Source organism: Ambystoma mexicanum, chromosome 8 (genome assembly GCF_040938575.1).
Source record: "Ambystoma mexicanum isolate Mex_15411 chromosome 8, UKY_AmexF1_1, whole genome shotgun sequence".
Taxonomy (NCBI): domain Eukaryota; kingdom Metazoa; phylum Chordata; class Amphibia; order Caudata; family Ambystomatidae; genus Ambystoma; species Ambystoma mexicanum.
In genome coordinates this window covers 474,507,359-474,528,314 of record NC_090929.1, presented here as the reverse complement: position 1 = coordinate 474,528,314, position 20,956 = coordinate 474,507,359, and the positions used below count along the sequence as shown (strand labels likewise).

Sequence of the window (20,956 nt, the reverse complement as noted above, 5' to 3'; positions counted from 1 at the left end):
TCCTCTGGTCGAGGGCAGGGACCGAAGTTTCCGTGATGTTGTTGGTGTGCTTGAGCAAAGGTAGATCGGCAGGTATATTCAGGTGAGGAGGGGTTATAGCTCTCTATGTAGTGTTAGGTGACAGCAGCTTGCAACTGGTCAGCTGCATACTTTGCAGGGGAGATGTGGTCAGCTGGGTAGTATAAAATGTAATTGTGTTTTGGCCATGACTAGAATTAAGCTATGAAGGGCATATAGCGCTTGTTTTGGGTTTTACCCTTGCATGTGCCTGCTTTATGTTAGACTAACGTTAGTGGGCAGTATGGTGGAGTTAGGCGCAAGTCTCAGGTTGTGCAATGCCACCTTTTAAAGGTGAGGTTTAAGTAGGGCGATCGGGCAGTTGGTGCTAGGTACAGGTTGGGGTTGTGTTCGCAGTAGGGAGCTATGAGCAGTCTAAATTTAGATTTTTTTTACTCGACTATGAGTAGCATGGAGTCCTACTGCAGTGTGGGGTTATGAATGGCCTAAGGTTCGTTTTCCAGATGAGACAAGTCACAACGTGGGGTGGGATCTGGCTCTGTGAGTGTCTGACCTAACCCTCGATCTGGGTAGGTGCCAAACTGATCGCCCTCAGCACCTGTCTTTGCTGAGTTCCGGCTGGGCTTTTGATAGTCTCACCGTCTCTGTAGCTGGAGAAGCTTCTGGGGATTGAGCCTTCAAAGAATTTTTTTTGGGCTTTTCAGCGTAGAGTCACTGCTGTCTTGTTGCCAGCTCCTTGCCCGGTTCTTCCTTAGTCACCTCCGGTGTCCACGCAATCTCATCCCCGACTGGGAATAGGTGGTTCCGGTGCAAGGTCTTTATATTCCTTGGCCGTCCTTCCTCTCCGAGTCAATAGACAAGTAGCTCTCCCAGCTGATGCTCTATGATGAAAGGCTGAGACTCTCACTTGTCACCTAGCTTGTTGCATCCTCTGTTTCTCAGGCTGCAGATCAACACACGATCGACAGGTTGGAGAGGGTGAAACCTGACCTTGGCATTGTACTAGTGTTTGTTCCATTCTGCCGTCTTGTCTGCAACAGCCTGGGTGAGCTGATGTGATTGCTCCAGTTGATGCTTGAGCTGTTTTACATAGCTGGTATAGTTCTCGGTGCCTGTTCCTTCTGCAGACACTCAAAAACACAGGTCTGCAGGCAGCCAGGTGTCCCTTCCAAATATCAAGATGTATGGTGTGAACCCAGTGGCATCATTCTTTGTACAGTTGTACACATGGCTCAAGGTGGCCATATGCTGAGTCCATCTGTTCTTCTCCTCTTTCCTCAGGGTGCCTAGCATTGCCAACATGGTTCAATTAAACTTCTCCACTTGGACATCTCGCTGAGGATGATATGGAGTTGTACAGGTCTTCTTGGTGCCAACCAGCTCCAGCATCTGCTTGATGAGCGTTGATTCAAAATCCGGTCCCTGGTCGGAATGAATCCTTGCTGGCCAACCATAGTTGGCAGCCTTCGATCTCGTCGACCACAATATCCTATGCCACCACCTCATGGTCACGTTCAACCTCTCCCTCGAAGTGGCCAGCTGGATCAAGTCCTTCCTGAGTGGAAAAACCTCCAGCGTCTTTGCTGGGACCGAGGCAGCCAACCCCATCCCTGTTACATATGGTGCCCCACAAGGCTCCTGCCTCTCACCTACTTTGTACAACATGTACACCAAACCACTCTTTCCATACACAAACTCATAGGCAACCAAGAACTTGACTTGGCCTACATCAACCGCATCTACAGCATTATTCAGCCCTGGATGGTTAATCACCATCTCTGTCTGAATGATGACAAGACAGAGTTGCTCATTGTCAGTTCTCTGAACCACCTTAAACACCTTGACCCTACGTTTACCTCCTTCTGCATCGATGGGAAAATCACTCCAGTATCAACCCAAAACTCTGGGGGTCTATCTTGACCCAGAACTAAACATGCACAAACATGTCAAGGCGGTAGCCTTGTCTGCCGACTACTCTACTAACCTCATTAACCTACCTAGGAAATTCCCCACCTCTGACAACTGCCTCACACTGGCCAGGGCCATTATTGGCAGCAAATTAGATTACTGCAATGTCATCCTTGCAGGAACTTCCACTAAAAACCTTAACAGACTACAGCTGATCCAAAACAACACCCTCAGAGCAGTGTTGGGCCTTAAATGATCGGATCACATGTTCCTGGTGAGACACGAAGCACAATGGATACGAATCAAGGCACGCATTGAGTTCAAAATCCTATCCATCACTCACCACTGCCTCCACAACACTACCTCTCCTTATCTCACCCACCGTATCTCTAAAAAGCCTAACTTACGCAGTCTGCGATCATCCTCCACCACCTGCCTTATTACTCCGAGATTCATCAGGAAAAGAGCGGGTGGAACAAGCTTCACCGTTATTGCGCCAACACGCTCTGGAACACTCTCCCATCCTCTATCCAAGAAGAACCCTTGTACCCGATCTTTCGCAAAATAAATCAAACTGCACTATTCGACAAATATGCCTTATATTACAGCCTGAAATGTACTGCCTGTAACCAAAACTGTATCTGTAACCAAACTTTACATGTAACCTCGCACCTGTCACAATGCCCATAATGTAATGTATATTCTACTAGCGCTGTTATACCTCCAGGTCCTGGGCGCGATCTACAAATGAAATAAAGAGTGCACAAAGTATTTTTCCCACAACTCGTGGGCAACGGTGGTGGCCCGCTGATCTTTGGTGAGCAATGCCTGCGCTTACCGAGTGAAGGGGTCTGTCACCACCAGGATGTTCTGTACACCTTGCCTGTTCATCTCCAATTTGGAGAAGTTGATACAGAAGAGGTCCATGGGCTTGGAACTCTGCAGTCTTCCTAGTGACACACCTGGCGTAATGCTGGTGATAATACTTGCCATCTGTTGCTAGCCTGAGCCAGTAAGACCTTGAGCGGACCAACTTGAAAGTTCTGTCGCTGCCAAGATGTCTGTGCTGGTTGTGGTGTGCATACAGTACAGCTCGGTGAAAGCTCTGTGGCAAAACCAGGCGATGTAGCAGCCGGTCTCTAACTTTGCTTTCTTTTTAAATGATTCCACCCTTCTGCACGAGTGTCTTCCACTCCTTTGTCATCGCAGCATGCTCAGTGCCATGGCTCGTGCTGTGGTGAGAGTCTGCTTGAGTCCCTCAAAGGACTGCTTGCATCGGTCAGTCCACCGCTCACCAAAGGGCTCCCGTGGATGATAAAGATGATCTGCACCACTGACGGTATTCCTCCAGCTCCTCTGGGTAGGTGGGTATCCTTAGGTAATGTCCACAAGTGGTCGGGCGATGTTGGCATATCCCGCGACAAACCTTCTGTAGCAGTTTCAGAATCCAAGGAAACTATGAAACTCATTGAGGGTCCTATGTCTTGACCAGGTGAGGAGGGTGTCCATCTTTGACGGATCAACAGCAATGCCGTCCGCAGAGATGATGTGTCCTATGTACTTGACACTTGTCTGGCAAAACTAGCACCTGTCCACACTGACCTTTAGCCCTTGTTCCTGCAGGCTACCCAGCACCTTCATGAGTCTCCTGTTGGGTTTTTCAAGGGTCCTCCAGAACACAATGATGTCATTCAGGTATACCATTTCCTCCAGGAGGTTCATGTCACTGACTGTCTTCTCCATGAGTCGCTGGTGCACCAGAGATCCCCTAAGGCATCCTGACAAACTCATAATATCCCAACTGACAGATGAAAAACGTTTTTTCACGATCCGCTGGATGCATCAGGATTTGGTAGTAGCCACTCTGCAAGTCCAGGACCGAAAACCACTTACTCCCAGTCAGACTGTTCAATACCGTGTCCACGCAGGGCATGGTGTACTGGTCCGGCATAGTGTGAATGTTAAGTTGACGGCAGTCAATACACATCCGGACAGCCATGTTTTTCTTCCGTGCAACGATGATGCGAGAGGCATAGGGGCTCCTAGACAATCCCTGTCTGCAGAAGATCATCCAGATGGCCGCGTACATCCTCCAAGTCTCCTGGCGCCAGGCATCATGACTGCTTACTGAAGGGAGTGTCATCAGACACATGGATCTGGTTTTCACCTCCATAGGCTTTGCTGATATCCCAGGGGCTTGTGGAGAATGCATCAGTGTGCAGGGCGAGCTGCTACCTCAAGTGGTCCTTGTACCTCTCTGAGATCGGTGAGTTTCCAAAGTCCAAGTTCTTTGAATCCAACGCCAATCTCGGATTGGCTGGTGGCAACACTCGCTGGAGCTACAGAAGCTATCGGGTGGAACTGTGCGATGACGGTGCAACCTGGTATGCTGATGGTCCTATTGGTCACCTTAATGACAGGTACCTTGATGGACTTCTGGTCTGTTCCATCCATTGACACCAGGGTCTGCTGTACCAGTAAACCCCCTGGGATCTCCCCAGGTTCTGGTGCTTCCATCACCAGACGTCTTTGTCGTAGCTCCCTGCTGAGTTGTACTCTGCCAGGAACCATCACAGTGGTGTGTGACGGGATGGTGATCTGCCCAAACCGGGTGGTGCGAACATCTCCAATGGGTCCGTCAGGTGGAGCTTGGGACCAGATCTCTCTCGGCAAGTATGCCTGTTGGCGCATGGGGTGCATGGACAATGTGCTGGCATATCGTGGTCCAGCCATCTCCTGGCATAATGCTGTCAGTGCATCGAAAATTAGGAATTCGTTCCAGTCACTTGACTGCTGCAGACCAGAGCCAGGGTGTCGATGGGAGAGCTGACTCCAGTTACATTGTGTGGAAACTGCCGTCTGACCCGGATGTACCCCAGATAGTTGCAAGGGTTGTCTCCAACGCCAAGAAGGTTCAGTGTAGCCAAGGGCTCCAATGGGATATGCACCAAGTGTTTTCTGTCGAACGGCTCATAGACGATGGTCACCTGTGAGCCGCTATCCAGCGATGGCAATTGTCACAGTGGCTGGTGGTCCTACGAGCCCATCAGGTATTGTCCATGATGTTCGGGTGCTGATCTTGATGGTAGTTTGACTACAGGTGATCTTCCTTTCAGGTGGATTAGCTGGACTGTGTGGTTGCTAGTTCCCAGATGACTTGGCCACCAATGGTGTCACTGCAGCCTTGGGCCCGTCTGGTGGTGCAGACTTGTGTCTCTCTACTTGGTTGGAGCATAGCAGTATTGAAGATTCAACTGCTACGCTTCCAGGTCTTCGCTGGTATTTCCAACCATTGCGTGTTTTGGAGTGTTCAAGGCCTGGAACCATGCTGTGACTTGGATATAATTCGGTGGGTTCATGCACATACAGAAGGTGTGGCCCTGATGGCCACACCTGTGGCAGAACTGCCAAGGCTGGAGCGGTAAGCCGTTGGTTCACTTGGGCCTGCTGTGGCTCTTGAGCACGTTGGAAGAGCTAGTGTTCCCTCGCTCAGGTTGGTGGTGTAGAGCCTCCTGCGCTCTGGTGCCCTGGATGTCATTACAGGTTGTGGCTTGGCCGGCACCCACTGTAGCTCCATCGCCTGGAGGGTTAGGAGCAACTCCTCCACTTAATGTCACAAGTCATACTCTGGAGCAGTGTATGAAGACACCAGTTGACTTGATAAACTGTACACTGCATCTTCCATCTTGCCTTCCAGAGTACGAACCTCTCGGATCAGTTCATCAAAGGGTAGTGGTTTCTGGGTCCGTTCTCTGAGTCGTAGCGCAGAAGCAACAGCGGCAGCAATTTGGCTTCACGCATGACCTGTTGCAGCCTAACCTGGTTCAGGCTGTTCAGCTCGATTCCCAAACCAGGATGCTGGTTCCAGGCATTTGACCTGGCCATTGAGGGACTCTAGGTGTAAATGCCTGGTGTAAATGTTTGCTCCAAGGGACATCGCCTATAATAAAGCATTGATCTGGCTTAATCCCCTCCGCTTCAGCCCAGCTGGCTACTTAAAGCCAATCCATGAGGATGGTACCTGTCTATCAAATGAGGATGGCAAGTCTGGTAAAATCGAAAAACATAATGATTATAACAATATATACAAATCCCTATCCAAAACTTGCATTGAAAAAATGATTGGAAAACAAACGAAACTTACACTGGCAAACTGTACACTTCCCCAGGAAGACAAAAAGGGTAGGTATGAGGCACGTAGATTGGATAGGAGGGCATAGGCACACCAAAGGTGCTCAGCAGTGCCTCCAAAAATGTAGCAGGGAGATTGTATTGTGCACCTATTGGGAGACGGGTTTAGAGGGACACACAATATCCATCTTATGCTTATAACCTGACCCGCCTCTTACTTGCCACCAAACCCTGCTTCCCTGGGTTCGTGATCACCCTGGTGTGTCCCGCTGTGAATGCAGAGAAGGTAGGAAAAGTCAGAAGGTTCCTCAAATACCCCTAAGGAGAAAGACACACGATTAAAGTAACTGCCACACAAAAGAAAAGGCGGTCAGAGGAATGCTGTTGTATGGTTATTTTAGTTATTATATGCTCACTTTCACGTCTGGTACACCAGCAGGATTTTGAGAGATTTTTTACAAAAAGGGGAAACAACAAGACATGATATACAAATTACACTAATCCTAAACAGCTGCTTATCTAAACAAAGAATATAAAAAAGTCCTTTTACATATTAAAAATATAATAGTCTTAAAAAATATATGCAAAGTTCATGCAGTGCATTGTATAAAAATACTCTACATAAAATAACCTTACTTCTGAGACAACCTGGCCATGGCTGTCTCAAGTTCTCTTCTGCTGTTCTGTCCTGATGTTTTCTGGGTCTTGACACATTCTCTTGATGGCACTGGATTTCCAGCAGTAAACTGCAGTTAGCAGCAGCAGCAACAGTAGTGTGGGGGCCCCAACGTCTTCACATGAGCTTGGCTGCGTATGCAAGATGCAGCCCAGCAATCGGATGTGGTGTGGGAAGCCTCCCACAACACTTCTCAACCTGTGCCACGTCTACCAGGTGTGGCCCAGGGAGTCTAGTTATGCCATTTGACAGGGGGGCCCCCTTTCAATTAAACGCAGCCCAGTAGGCCTGAAGGCATTGGGTGCTACCCACTGTGGGGAGTGCCAGCAATCTGAAATGTTCCGGGCCAGCGACAGTGCTAGCGAGCTACCTGGGGGCAGGGGCTTGATGTTTTCAGGGACTCCCCTGCTTGTCAAAGGAGTTCCAACCTCAAGGCCCGGGCAGCAGCGCTGAATGGGCGTGGAGAGGGGCGCCAGTCAACCGGCTCAACATTTGTTTTCTTTTTAGAGTAAAGGAACCCTTGCGTGACCGCACATGCGGCTCCCTTAATCTATTTTCTTTTTCTTTTCCGGATCCCCAGTGTGACTCGCGCACCGGGGATCCGATTATCTTTTCCTTTTAGTTTTAGCCTGCACAGAGGTGACAGTTATCAGGATCTGGAGCCTGACAAACAATGCTGGAGGACAAGTGCTATTTTGATATTGTTATATTAGACCCAACCCAGGCTACCAGTAATGATGATAATTATCCATAAAGAAATGTGCATCACAGAACTTGTGGGAACTCCCATGATTTGTGCACCTGGCCTTGCAACAAACAGCCTCATATTCAGTGCAACCGCTCTTGCAATCAGTTAAACCTTTAACATCAGAGATATGAAGAGGCCTCGGAAGTACCCAAAAAAGACAACTTGATATCAAAAAACTTGCTTCTAGAAAAATCCTTATAGTAAAAGACTCTTCGACATAAAGACAGACGCTACCATCAGGAGGATTAGACCACAAGGGGTATTTACAGATAAAAAGATTGGGATCTTTCATTTGTACTTCCCAACCTCCCTCCTCGACTTCCTCCCATGTTGCTCTTTTTCCTTAGTATGTCTTCTGTACTCCCATTTTTTTTTCTGCCACAGTTTATTTTTTCTCAATTCTTTCTGCGATCTGAAAAATGCGTGTTCAGTCATGCTGAATGGTGTGTCTCATTTGAGTGAATAGTAAAAATTCACTATGGATAGTGCTACATCCACACCAGGACACGGGAACAGATATGGATGACAATGACGGAAAATTACATTAGGTTTAATGCCCCTCCTTTTTGGGACAAAAGCTTACCAAAGTATGGAATGACATTAGTCCAAAATAATTATATTTGTCAGGACACTTATGCCCAAGACCGACTCTATCTGAGCATTTAATTACTTTCCTACGTACAGACACAGCATTGGTTGCATTTTTCGTTTTACATTTCATTTATATTCCTATACAGAGCACTTATTCCAAAGCAATGAGTGGGCATTTTGAGACACAGTCCAAGATTAATTGCTATGAGATTTAAGTTACATGGAAAGGTTAAATGAAGCACGATTGGCCTAATTGAAAAACTGAAATTTACAGAGCTGAGGGATAGCAGGTCTAGAGAGGCAATATACTCCAAGGATTAGAGGCATTAGCTCAATTTGAAATCGTATTGGGACGGCAACACACAAAAATGATTTTTGTTGGAATAGCATCATAATAGAGAGCAAACACCTTACCACCATTACTAATCAGGCTCATGATGCTTTCAATTGATAGTTTTCTTAAATTGCTCGCAGTAAGGTCAGTGTTACTAAAATGATAGGCTGACTTCACAATACCCAAATACATAAGGTTTTATCCCAAGGCCATCTCCATCATAGTGACCACCACTAGGAGGAGAGTATAAAACGTGCACCAGTCTGAGAAGTAAATAATGTACTCACAAAACTGTGACCACCAATTTAGCCCATGCACGGCAGAGAGGTTAGATAAGCTGTTTGTGGAAATGCCTAGCCTTGAAAATGTCAAGCAGATGCACGTCAATTGCTTTGTAAACACTTCATGAACAATTCTGTAAATGGTTAAGAAATGCTTTAAACAGTCATAAAATCTTGGATTGCTGCTTGCCAGCTGCCAATTACCTGCCTACTGAACACATTTTGAAATATTTAACAACTGCTAAATAAATGCTTATGAGGCTGTTGTACACATGCTTATATTAATCTAGAGAATGCTTAATAAGCAGTTCTATAATTCTTTATTTTAGTCTAGCAATTGTTAACTAAATTCTAAATGTGACTAAGGTCGGCCTCAGCCTCACTGTCTCAATTGTGGCAATATGATTGGCCTGCAGATCGCCAGGTTTAAGGCTCTGTCACTGGCAAACCTGTACACAACATCCTTTAGAAACAATTAGATTTTGAAATCACATTTAGTATTTCCACCAAAAGTAATTTGAACCTTCGTTTTCAAACAGACAGTTAAGTTAAGTATTACTCTTTCTGTTAGTGATCTCAAAACTACATATAGCAACGAAGACTAGCCTGCATACATTTAATGCAAGAATGACTGTGAGCTGTTCTATTAAAAGATATTTTGAATTCGCAAATGCAGGGCATTTGTTTGTGGAATTCAGATCTCTAGCTAGGTGAAAAATAACTGCTAAGAGAGGATGTGCAAGCTAGATGGTGGCACACATTGACACATATAAGGCTCCTTTAACCAAGGTCCCAAATCCCTAAAACATCGATTATAACTTGATTCTCTTTGCAAATTATATTTCGAGTGGATTGTGTGCTCCAACGTATTCCTCATCGTAGATGTATTGCATCCAGCTTTGCTGCTCTTCGGAAATGTTTTCGGCAGCGGGCGCTGTGCGTCGATGTCGTTGAGTCGATAGTCCCTCGAAGGCCTCCGTCGAGGGTGACGTCATCGGGTATATAAGTAGCACGCGCGGCACTCGTTGGCCTCAGTTCCGTTTTTCCGCAGTATATGTTGCTTCGGAGATTCGGCGCGCCTCGAGTTCTGTGAAGATATAAATATAACGAAATATGTCCTCGTCATCGACGCCGACCACAACTCTGAAATCGGGTTTCAAAAAGTGCAAGTCGTGCGGTTCAAAAATGTCTATCACGGACCCGCACAAGAGTGTTTGTGGTGCCACGGAGAAGGCCACAACATGGAGGCCTGTACGAAGTGTCAGGCGATGACGGGGAAGGCCTTGCGAGAAAGGAGAGGAAAACTACAAGTAGGTCGCAAAACCGATCGTAAAGCCTCTAGCGTCGAGTCGAGGTACCGTGAGGAGAAATCTCCTCGACACGAAAGGCATCGATCCAGGTCCCGAAGCGATTCCCATTGCTCGTCGTCTTCGACAAAAAAAATTGAAGCAACGACACCACAGGTCTCCCTCCACTTCGTCGTCAGACGAGTCTCCGAAAAGGATGAAATGCCTCACGAAACATTCGTCTCCCGATGAGTGGGAAGCATTCAGGGTCAAAATGATGGAGGTGTTTGAGAAAGCCAAGCCTCGGTCCGCACCTTCTTTGGAAGCCGGCCGGGAACGCCATCGCTCCGACACTCACGTGCCCTCGAGCCCGGGTGATCGAAAAAGGAAGGATAGGGAACCTTCCAGGACGCCGAGCGAAAAACGCTCGAGTTGAGTCGACCGTTCGACGTCACTGACGCCATCTGAGATCCATCACACCTCAAAGGGAAAATCTTCGAAGAGCGCCGTCGATGCCCTTATCGATGTCGACGCCGAAGCCCTCAGCGCCAAAGGCTCCAGCCAAGCCAGGGCAGCCAGAAAAAGGGAAAGATAAGGTTACAAGATCTGTAATATCCTCAGAGCCCTGTAATACACCTCTTCCTCCTCCTCTCCCTCTCCCCCTCTAGTACCTTTTGGGCTAGAATATGGCACCCCAAATGTCCCAGAATGCTTGATTTCAGAAGAAAGCAGAATGAGGGACTTGGTGGAATCATTACACAATGCAAGTGGCATTGACGCATCTCCTGAAAACGACTTTGGCAGACCAGAACCAGGAGAGCATGCCAGTCCATTATACCGTCAATTAATGACGAAGGTAGTAGATTACTTAGGATGGGCTAGACCATCAGCCCAATTCATCCAGGATGATTTAACAGATATATTGGACCATGGTCTCACCGAAGACCCAGTACTACCCTTTCATGTAGCCCTGCAAAATAGGGTGTCCAAGAATTGGGAAACTCGGATTCTATTCCTCCGGTGAAAAAATCCCTCACCTCAAAATACCGCCCGGCCAGTAGCGACCCCGGCTATCTGTCCAAACATCCAACTCCCGAGAGTCTGGTCATACAGGCAGCCACAGCTTCTAACAAACTTGCGTACCCTTCTATCCCTCCAGACAGGGACGAAAAGCGTGTGGATGGCTGGGCACGGAAGGTATTTTCAGCTGGGAGTATAGCTTTAAAATCTGCCAACTCCACATGTGCCTTGGCAAAATTTTCGTACACTCTGTGGGAGTGCATCGCAATTGCGGCGGAGCACATACCAGAAGGGGAAGAAAGGGAAGGGTTCCTAGCCATCATTAGAGATGGAAAGGAAGACATGCAGGAATCCCTGCAATCTGGATTGGACACTGCGGATAGTGTAAGCAGGTCCATGCGCACTCGCATGGTAATGCGCAGATTTGCGTGGTTACGGAAGTCAGGTTATGCACCGGACGTACAGAACCGCCTTCTGAACATGCCTTTTGACAGGTCTCACCTTTTTGGCAACAAGGCTGACGAGAGCCTTGAGAGGTTGCAGACCTCAAAAGCAGCTGCCAAATCTTTAGGAGCTGCTATTAGGCAACCTCAGCCTGTTCGTGCGCAAGGACAATCGTGGAGGGGACGATCCTATCGTTACTACTCCTCATATGGAAAGGCGAGAGGAATGGCCAGTGAAAGGGGCCAGAGAAAGGCCACTCACGGTGGATGAGGAAAACGTGCAACGCCAGCTCCAACGGCAGCCTCTTTGCCATCAGCAGCTGCAACAACCGCCACAAAACCACTTTGAGGACTTGCATCACAAAACACCTGTAGGAGGTAGGCTGTCACAGCATCTGCAAGAATGGCGAGCCATTACTTCAGATGTTTGGGCTCTAGAAATAATAGCCCAAGGCTACTGCCTTCCTTTTCTAACGCAACCTCAAAGCAATCCACCCGGGGGACACCTGTTCAAGTATTCGGACATGCCCCTACAGCAGGAAGTTCGAACCCTGCTGGAGAAAGGTGCTATAGAACCAGTACCTGCAGCAGAGAAGAACAAGGGATGGTACTCGCCATATTTTTTGATCCCCAAAAAGGACGGAGGCTGAGACCCATCTTGGACTTAAGAAACTTGAACAAGTTCCTCTTGAAGGACAAGTTCAAGATGGTTACCCTTTCTCAGATCCTTCAGGCCCTTCAGCTTCAGGACTGGTTGGTGTCATTGGACCTACAGATGCTTATTTTAATGTGCTGATTCATCTCAAGCACAGAAAATACCTGAGGTTCGTAGTTGGCGACTCACACTATGTCAAAACACACTTACAATGAGGGAGGAGAGGACTCGACACTCTCCCCCGAACCACAGAAGCCGAATTAATTTGACCCTCCCACCGTGCTTGGCACAGGTGCCTGAAGTAGTACACAGGACACCACGTGGCAGCCAGTGGGGGGAAGAGGAGTTAGGGAGAGGTTGTGGATGTGGTGGGGGAAGTTAGGAAAACCGGAAAAAGGGTCAGGGCAAACCTAAGTTGGATAGGTAGGGAGGAAGCACTGGGAAAGAACTCTTCCTGTCTGGTTCCTGTTTCCTTAATACCTAAACATCCTGAAGCATAACCCAAGACACACCTTAATACGTATGCACTTGACTTAAAAGAAAACATAGAGAAGCAAACATTCACATGTAGTAGCAAGTGGGATGAACACAGGACAAGGGGAATTTCTCCATAAATGAAGGACAAAACACATGGCCCGTGAGGCAAGCTTGATGCAATACACAAACACGTAACTTCATGTCCTTGAAGTTTAAACAGGCGAGATTATGCCCACATAAGCACTCCGTGAAGTCCCTGCATCATGGTAACAAACCCACTATCGGCAACCAACTCAGACCTTCCGTGATTGCCAAGCACAAATCCAATGCGGGTGAAAGCAAGTACATAATGAGCCCCCATCCCACAATGGCTTCAGCACTTATCTGATCTCCGAGGGCCCCTTGGGACACCTCGGAGTGTTTGTAGCATGCTGTGAGTCGCAGCCGGTCCGCCTGCCCTGCACTGTGCGAGCGAACGCTGACGGCTTCAATGGTCCATCGTGCAAAGCTTCGTTGCAGCAATCAAAGGGACAGAGCTTCGCCTCCGCAGGGCTCCGTCGACCTGCTCCTCACACCAACCGCACCCAGATCGTTAATAAGCCACACCTGATTTACGCGCCGTTGCCCTTTATGCTGCTCACAATCACTGCAGCTGGCAACCCGCACGTGACATACACCTGTGGCCGAGACTTGAACTACAAGCCCCCCGTGACTTGCTGGGAATTGTAGTCTTGCCTCCGTACTTGCCTAGGAGGTTTAAGAAACAAAACGTGTTACTCCTGTGCGCTTCCAGCCCTTATTCCTCACACACTATCAGTTTCGAGTCCTGCCATTCGGATTGACCTCCGCCCGAGGGTCTTCACCAAGTTAATGGTAGTGGTGGCAGCGCACCTCAGGAGAGGGGGGATTCATGTCTACCCCTACCTGGACGATTGGTTGATCAGGGCACGTTCTGCCGAGCAAGCACTGGATCATCTGAAAGTCACTTGCCACTTCCTCCACAGACTGGGCTTTTCCCTAAATTTCAAGAAGTCGCAAATGACACCTTCCCAACAGCTTCAGCACATAGGAGCTGTATTAGACACATCCTTGGGAAAGAGCTCGCCTCCCAAGTCGAGGGCTCAAGACATTCTTCAGATGGTTTCCAAATTCCAAAATGCCCAAAATCTTCAGGCTTACAACTTTTTAAGGTTGCTCGGCCTCATGGCATCCTGCATCTTCCTGGTGCTAGAGGCACGCTTGAGGATGAGATCTCTTCAATCGGCTCTAAAGACTCAGTGGTCCCAGTTCTGGGGTCAAATGACGGATCTTCTCCAGATTCCGAACAAAGTTCGACAAGATCTTCTATGGTGGACTTGTACAGAGAACATCCTAAAAGGAGAACCTTTATGGTAACCATGGCCGGAGATCACAGTAGTGACGGACGCCTCACTCATGGGGTGGGGAGCTCATGCCAACGATTTGACAATCAACGGTCGTTGGTCTCCATCGGAGTCCAAACTACACATCAACCTTTTAGAGCTGAGAGCAATAGGACTAGCGCTGAAGGCTTTCCTGCCATCTGTCAGGGGAAAGAATGTCCTGATAATGACGGACAACACAGTGGCCATGCATTATCTAAACAAAAGAGGAGGTGTGGGGTCACTACCTCTGTGCAGAGAGGCAATGCAGCTCTGGTATTGGGCAATTCAGGAAGGAATCTAACAGCAATTCATCTAGCCGGAGAGGAGAATATGACGGCAGAGCACGGTGTCCCACGAATGGGAACTAGCTCAGGAAGTCATTCAAGAGATCTTCGCCCTTTGGGGAACCCCTCAAGTAGACCTATTTGCAACCGGTATCAACCGAAAGTGCGAAAGGTAGTGCTCAAGGGAATTTCCCCCGAGAGGAGCCCTGGGGGACGCGTTCGTGGTGGAGTGGAATTTCCCACTATTGTATGCGTTCCCTCCGATTCCCGTCATTCCTCAGGTCATCAGGAGGCTGAGACGCTTTGGGAGCCGCATGATCCTAATTGCTCCAGATTGGGCCAGGAGAACGTGGTACCCGGGCCTTCTAGACATGTCCATCTGTCCTCCAGTACGTCTTCCTCAGAGAGAGAACCTTCTCTCTCAAATGGAGGGACAGGTTCTCCATCCAGAGGTCAAAACGCTTAACCTTCATGCTTGTATCTGAAAGGCTGAGATACAGGGATTGGAACCTTTCGGATGATGTTATGGAGGTGTTGATTTCGGCAAGAAGGCCAGCAACAAAGTCTCAATACCGTTGCCGTTGGAAAAAGTTTTGCAACTGGTGCAGAGAAAAGAATGTCAATCCTTTTCTATGTTCTATTCCGGAAGTACTATCTTTTCTTCTGACCCTAGCATATAGAGGTCTGAATGTTGGAACAATAAAAGGTTACCTTGCAGTGCTTTCCATTTTCAAGCGCTCGTCGGAAGAATGCTCCTACTTCAAAATTCTTTGATAATACAATTCTTAAAATGACTCACTAATGTGTTTCCTCCTCACCCATTTCAAGTACCGATTTGGGATCTCAATTTAGTCCTAAAATTCTTAATGTGTGTCCTTTTGAGCCTATGCACACGTGTCCATTAAGATTACTAACATGGAAAACTGCCTTCTTAGTTGCTTTAACATCTGCAAGAAGAGTGAGCGACTTGCAGGCACTGTCTTCTGGGCCACCCTATACTGTGCTCCATTAGGACAGACTTGTGTTGAGGGTTAAACAATCATTTTTACCGAAAGTAGTATCTGATTTTCATTTAAGTCAGAAAATTGTTTTACCCGCATGCTATCCTCCACCCCCCCTCCTACTTCGGAGGAGGAAAGATTACAAAGGTTGGATCCAAAAAGAGCTTTAAGCTTTTACATCTCTAGACTTTCCAGACTTAGAGTGGGCAACCAGCTGTTTATAGGTTACAAAGGAAGGAAACTGGGTCAATCGGTGACAAAACAGACAATTTCACGCTGGATTGTGCTTTGCATTTCAGCATGCTACAGATTAGCACAAAAAGACCCACCAGAAGGGTTAAGGGCTCATTCCACCAGAGGCATTGCCTCTTCGACAGCCCTTCAAAGAGGTGTTCCAATAAGGTCCATTTGTGAAGCAGCAACTTGGTCTTCACTACACACCTTTTCAAAATTCTATAGCCTGGATGCTTCCCAGTCTAAGGAACTGAGTTTTGGAAAATCAGTGCTTTATTCCGCCATCTAAGGGCATTGAAAAATCTAACCCCTCCTCCAGAGAAATTATACATACTGCTTTGAGAGTCTATCTAAGATGAGGAATACGTTGGAGGACCCAATCCACTCGAAGAACAAGTTACTTACCAACTGGTAACGTTCTTTCGATTGGATGTTCCTCTAACGTATTCCTCATCGCCCTCCCAGCCTACCCCTCTCTAGATTTTTCCGGGTTATTACCAACTCAAATCTCGCAAGGCTGATACCTGTCTGCCGGCACAATCTACACTGTACAAAATCAAAGATAAAAAGGGGAAAAACAGAACTGAGGCCAACGGGCGCTGCGCGTGCTACTTATATACCCGATGATGTCACCCTTGACGGAGGCCTTCAAGGGACCATCGACTCTACGACATCGACGCGTGGCGCCCTCTGCCGAAAAAATTTCCGAAGAGCAGCAAAGCTGGATGGAATACATCTACGATGAGGAATACGTTGGAGGAACATCCAATCGAAAGAACGTTACCAGTTGGTAAGTAACTTGTCCTACTCATTAATAGATTTACAATGCAAAACAAAAGGCTTTACCCCAAAACAGTCGTTTTGGTTCTTATTGTCTGTTGCAAGTTGAAATATTCCAGAAATGACCGTGAAGTGCCAGACAAAAACATTTATTAAGGACAGGCCCTCGAGTCAGCCAGGGACAACCAGGGTATCTCTATGTTATCAACACTTGAACAGCAACTTCGGATACCACTAGTAGATGACAGGTTTATGCAAAGCTTGTGGACCTCCAACAGCTAGATGCTGCAAGAAGACTGCTACTGGTAAGTAACTTTTTCTTTTCTATATTTTTTAGCATTTTAGATTTAATATTTTTTTACTTTTCACATAACGTATCATTGGTGTACAGTGTGCTTTCTCGGCATGGAGGCCAGCTCACACAGTGTGATGGGTGTTTCTGTTCGTTTTTCCCATAACATGATGCCAGATGTAGCACTTAATGTGGTGATGTTACACTGGGAGCCACCCTCACTGCAGTGACCTCACATTGGGAGCAGTCATCACTGCTGTTATATCATGCCAAGTTTTTCCCTACTTGCAGTGACATCGCACTGGGAGGTACCCTCTCTGTGGGATATCTCACTTGGTGGTTCCCTTACTACAGGGACAGCACGTTAGGACCTGCTTTTACTATAGTGAATTCATGCCAGGAGAACTAGTCACTGCTGTGCTGAAGTGACCACTCTTTGAGGTATACCCCTTTTGCAGGGACATCACACAAATTGCTGCAATTATTGAAGTTACATCATAGTGAGAGCTGCCCTTACTGCAATTACATCAATTTGGATGAGGCACTTAATGCAGTGAAATCACCCTGGGTACTGCCCTATGACCATCCAACTGGGTGCTGCTATAGCTGTAGCACATAGCACAGGAAGCTCTTGGGAACTGCCCTCACTGGTTTGGCATCATCAGACGAGCTGCTACTGCTGCAGAAACATTACATTGCAGGTGCAAACGGTGATACGCTATGAGAAAGTTTAACAAACAAAAAATTATTTAATATATTTCTCTGAGATTAAACAAAAAATGTAATATTTACTCTCACGGGGGAAAACAATTGAAGTGATTTGAAAAAGAACGAAAATATCGGTGTGCAAAAGCATGTTACTGACTAGACTGGCTCTTTATAAGAATTCATGTATTACAAAGTGGAGCTAGCGCGAATTGGGCGCTATTTTGTACTGGTGACGCCTTACGTACACCTTCCTCCTCAGGTGGCAGCCATATCCCTGCGCAGCTTCCTCTGCCCGCCGGCCTGTGGACTGGCACCGGGAATGGCCTAAGCCCCGGAGAGAGCGGCTTCCCGTTCCTCCAGGTTGGAGGTAAGGTCTGCAGATGTGAACAGCAGCAAAAGGCACATACACAAAGAACTGAAATGTGAGGGGTGGGCGGCTGTCATCAGCTGCTAATGTTAACTTTGTCCAAGGCAATAGCTATGTGCAGAGGAGTTTGTCTTCTGTTTTCTAACAAATCACTGTGCCAGTTTAACCTTTTTCAACATCAAAATATTCAAAATCCATATGTTCTTTTGTCAAAATCTTAAACTGTATTTAAACCAGTTTATTTTATTTGATGTTTTGTCCTGTTCTTTAAACAGCTACCAGGGTGGAAATTGTAAATGTTAATTATTTCAAATATGTCTACCTAATTACTTTAAAGTGGCAAAGACAGCGGAAGCATTTGCAATGTATGTAAAAATAACAGGCTGTTGTTGGGGTTGAGATTCACTGGACTGCTTCAAAACATCGAAAACATTTACCTACAGTTTGCAAATATATGTGCTTTTTACACTAAACAACACATTGGCTATATACTTTTTTCCCTGCATTCCAAAGTCTCCAGGCAGGCATCCACTATTTCTAAAATCATAAAAAGGTAGGAGTGAGGGTGGGTCCACCAGGCAGGCTTCACAGTGTATTTTCATTTGGTTGTATTATTCCGGTTGGAAAAGAAACAGGCCAAAGGGGTTGCTGGCTTATTTTTAAGCACAGGTGAAGGTCTCCAATCCTCACATGGTAACATTTATGTTTTCACTTAACTCTATGCTTTCTCCCATTTTTAAAATAACCTTTAATTTGGAATTTTGTAAAACAAATCTTTGCCCCAAATACAACACAAAAAGACAACAACAACCAGATGACCCATTAAGTGGATGTTAAATGCACATGAACTAATTTGCATAATAGGTCTTTTCTGTAGGATAGTTGATGCCTAAAGTCCAACAGCTTAAACCATTCAGGGTATATGAGTAATAAATACTCAGTCCACACGATAATCAGAAAAAGGAGATGTGCTTATAGAGACATGGCTTGCACATCAGATGTGGTTTATTTCTGTATGATATAAATGTGTCTGCACATATTTTTGAAACTAGTTTTAGGTAAAAGTCTTAATTAATTTTCCTGTGCCACAATTTCCCAGAACTTTTATTTTTATTATTTATTTATGTGTTTGTAATGTGAAATCAGGCATCAGGGCGCAATAACATAGAACCAAGAGACAAGGACAGACTTGAAAAAAAATAAATCAGGATCACTTCTATCTATGTGGTATTTACTTGAAAAGGTGTGTCTTCAGGCGCTTCCCAAAGATTCTGTAATTTGGTTCTAGACCGATACCCAGCGGAAGCTTGTTCCACTGCTGTGCCGCCCGCACGGGGAAGGTTTCCCAGCACCCGTCACTCGATTGACCAAAGGCACCTGTAACCTGCCATGCGCTCTCGACCTCAGTGGCCTATTAGGTGTGTATCTTGTGAACTTATTCCTGAGATACGCCGGTGCCACACCATGCAGGCATCTATGCACTAGCGTCATAGATTCGAAGAGAATCCTTTCCTCAATCCTGAGCCAGTGTAGTGCTCTCCATCCTTCAGTCACATGGTCTGTTCTGTAATCACTTTGACAACGCGTACTGCATTGTTCTCTATTATCTGGCATCTCTCAATGCCTTTCTTGGTGGCACCCAGCATCTATGAGTTACCATAGTCCAGCGCGACAGGATAATGGCTCTAGCAGTAGTGGCCGAGTTCTTCTCACTTAAGAGGGGGCGGATGGCTCTCAAGAGACGAAGATAATAAGCGTTGTTTTTATGAAGGTAGTTCACCTGAGCCTCTATGCCCAAAGACACCTCCATCATCATCCCAAGGGTTTTAAGCTGAGCAGCTACCTTGATGCACAAGTCTTTAACAAAAAACGACTTGTGTTCTACTCCTAACTTGGCTCTTGCTTGGCGAGAGCCAGATATCATCAGCTCTTTTTTTGTGCTATTTCAGCACATCCAATTGCCTTCCATCCACTTATCAATTATGCCATATATTGCAGCAATCTTGGTCATGTCTATTTGATAGTCACCCTCTAACTCCAGCACCAGCTGTGTATCGTCGGCGTAATTGGGAACATATACACGGACGGTTTCTAGTAGTTCACATAAACATTTCATGAAAAGGTTGAAAAGTAGAAGGGATAAGCTGTTTCCCTGTGGAACCCCTCTGCTTATATGGGCTGCCTTAGAGAACTTCTCTCCCCAGTGGACTCTTGATACTCGATATGCCAAAAATGATGTCAGGCAGGCCAGTGCTGCCTTGGAGCATCCTGCTGTTTTCTCCAGGACCTGCTGTAGTAGTTGGTGGTCCACCAGATAAAAAGCCGCTCTTAGATCCAGGAACATTAACATCCCTGTCCTGCCCTTATCAAGAATAGGTAGCATACATGACTGCAGATCGAGCATCGCGGTTTCCGTGCTATGTGCTGCACGGAAACCCAACTGTTGCTCATGCAGGTTGTTGTAAGCTTCAACATGTAATTGAAGTTGGTTCGTTGATATTTTATCCATGATTTTCAAGGTAAAGTTGGTGTTAGTTATTTGATGCAGGTTCCCAGGGTCCTTAGGATCCAGGCTCGGTTTCTTGACCAGGGGTGTAATGGTAACATTATTGATGCCTTGCGGAACAATGCCATCTTGAAAAGAGGCATTCATTATTTTTGTCAGAACTGGGGAGAACAGTTCCTTGTTTTCCAGGATTATTTTAAATGTTCTGCGCAACACGAGGGTTTCACCTTTGTCAACACTTTAATCATCTCTTCTTCTGAGATGAGGTGGAAGTTAAAGATCGCTAATTCTTTCTGCCACAGTTCTACTGCTATGGGCAGACGGATCTCCTTGGAGGCCTCTCTAGCCGAGATGATAGACTCTGGCTTTCTGTATTTTGAGAATGTCAAAAAGTTTGCTTGTCAAGTTTGGTGCGACTTCTATCAGCTCATTATAATGGTTAGATTTGGCCTCTCTAATACTCATTCTGTATTTTGCATATGCGCAATTACAACATTCTTTATTGTCTGTCGACGATCTTTTTTCCAGATCCTTTTCAATCTTAAGCTCACAAAGCTTATATTGGAACCAGCTATGATGGTGGCTGTTCTTCCTAAACATTTTCGGTTTGAGGGGTGCATACTGCTCCACCACTTATCGTATTTGGTTAGTGTATTGCTTCAGCATTTTGTCACGAGTCACCGATTTCAAAGCTTTGGGCAATCTTTCTTAGGCACGGTTCCAGCTGATCTGGATCTAAGCCTTTGAAATTTGGTTCTACATTATTACATGGCGGGACTTTTCATCGCAGGTTTTTTTACCGCATATTTTTTT

General features: G+C 46.4%; 1 protein-coding gene across 3 annotated transcripts in view; it reads left to right on the top strand.

Annotated features, from left to right (window-relative positions):
* Nucleotides 1–20,956, top strand: part of ACAP3 (ArfGAP with coiled-coil, ankyrin repeat and PH domains 3) — a 738,004-nt gene that overhangs the window by 608,151 nt on the left and 108,897 nt on the right. Inside the window, exon 20 of one of the 3 annotated variants that reach the window (XM_069610099.1) lies at nt 17,530–17,637. The exons of the other annotated variants lie outside the window; for them this stretch is intronic. Within the exon in view, the coding sequence (XP_069466200.1) occupies nt 17,530–17,637 (108 nt within the window). The remainder of the gene's footprint in view (nt 1–17,529; nt 17,638–20,956) is intronic. 3 annotated transcript variants of the gene reach the window in all.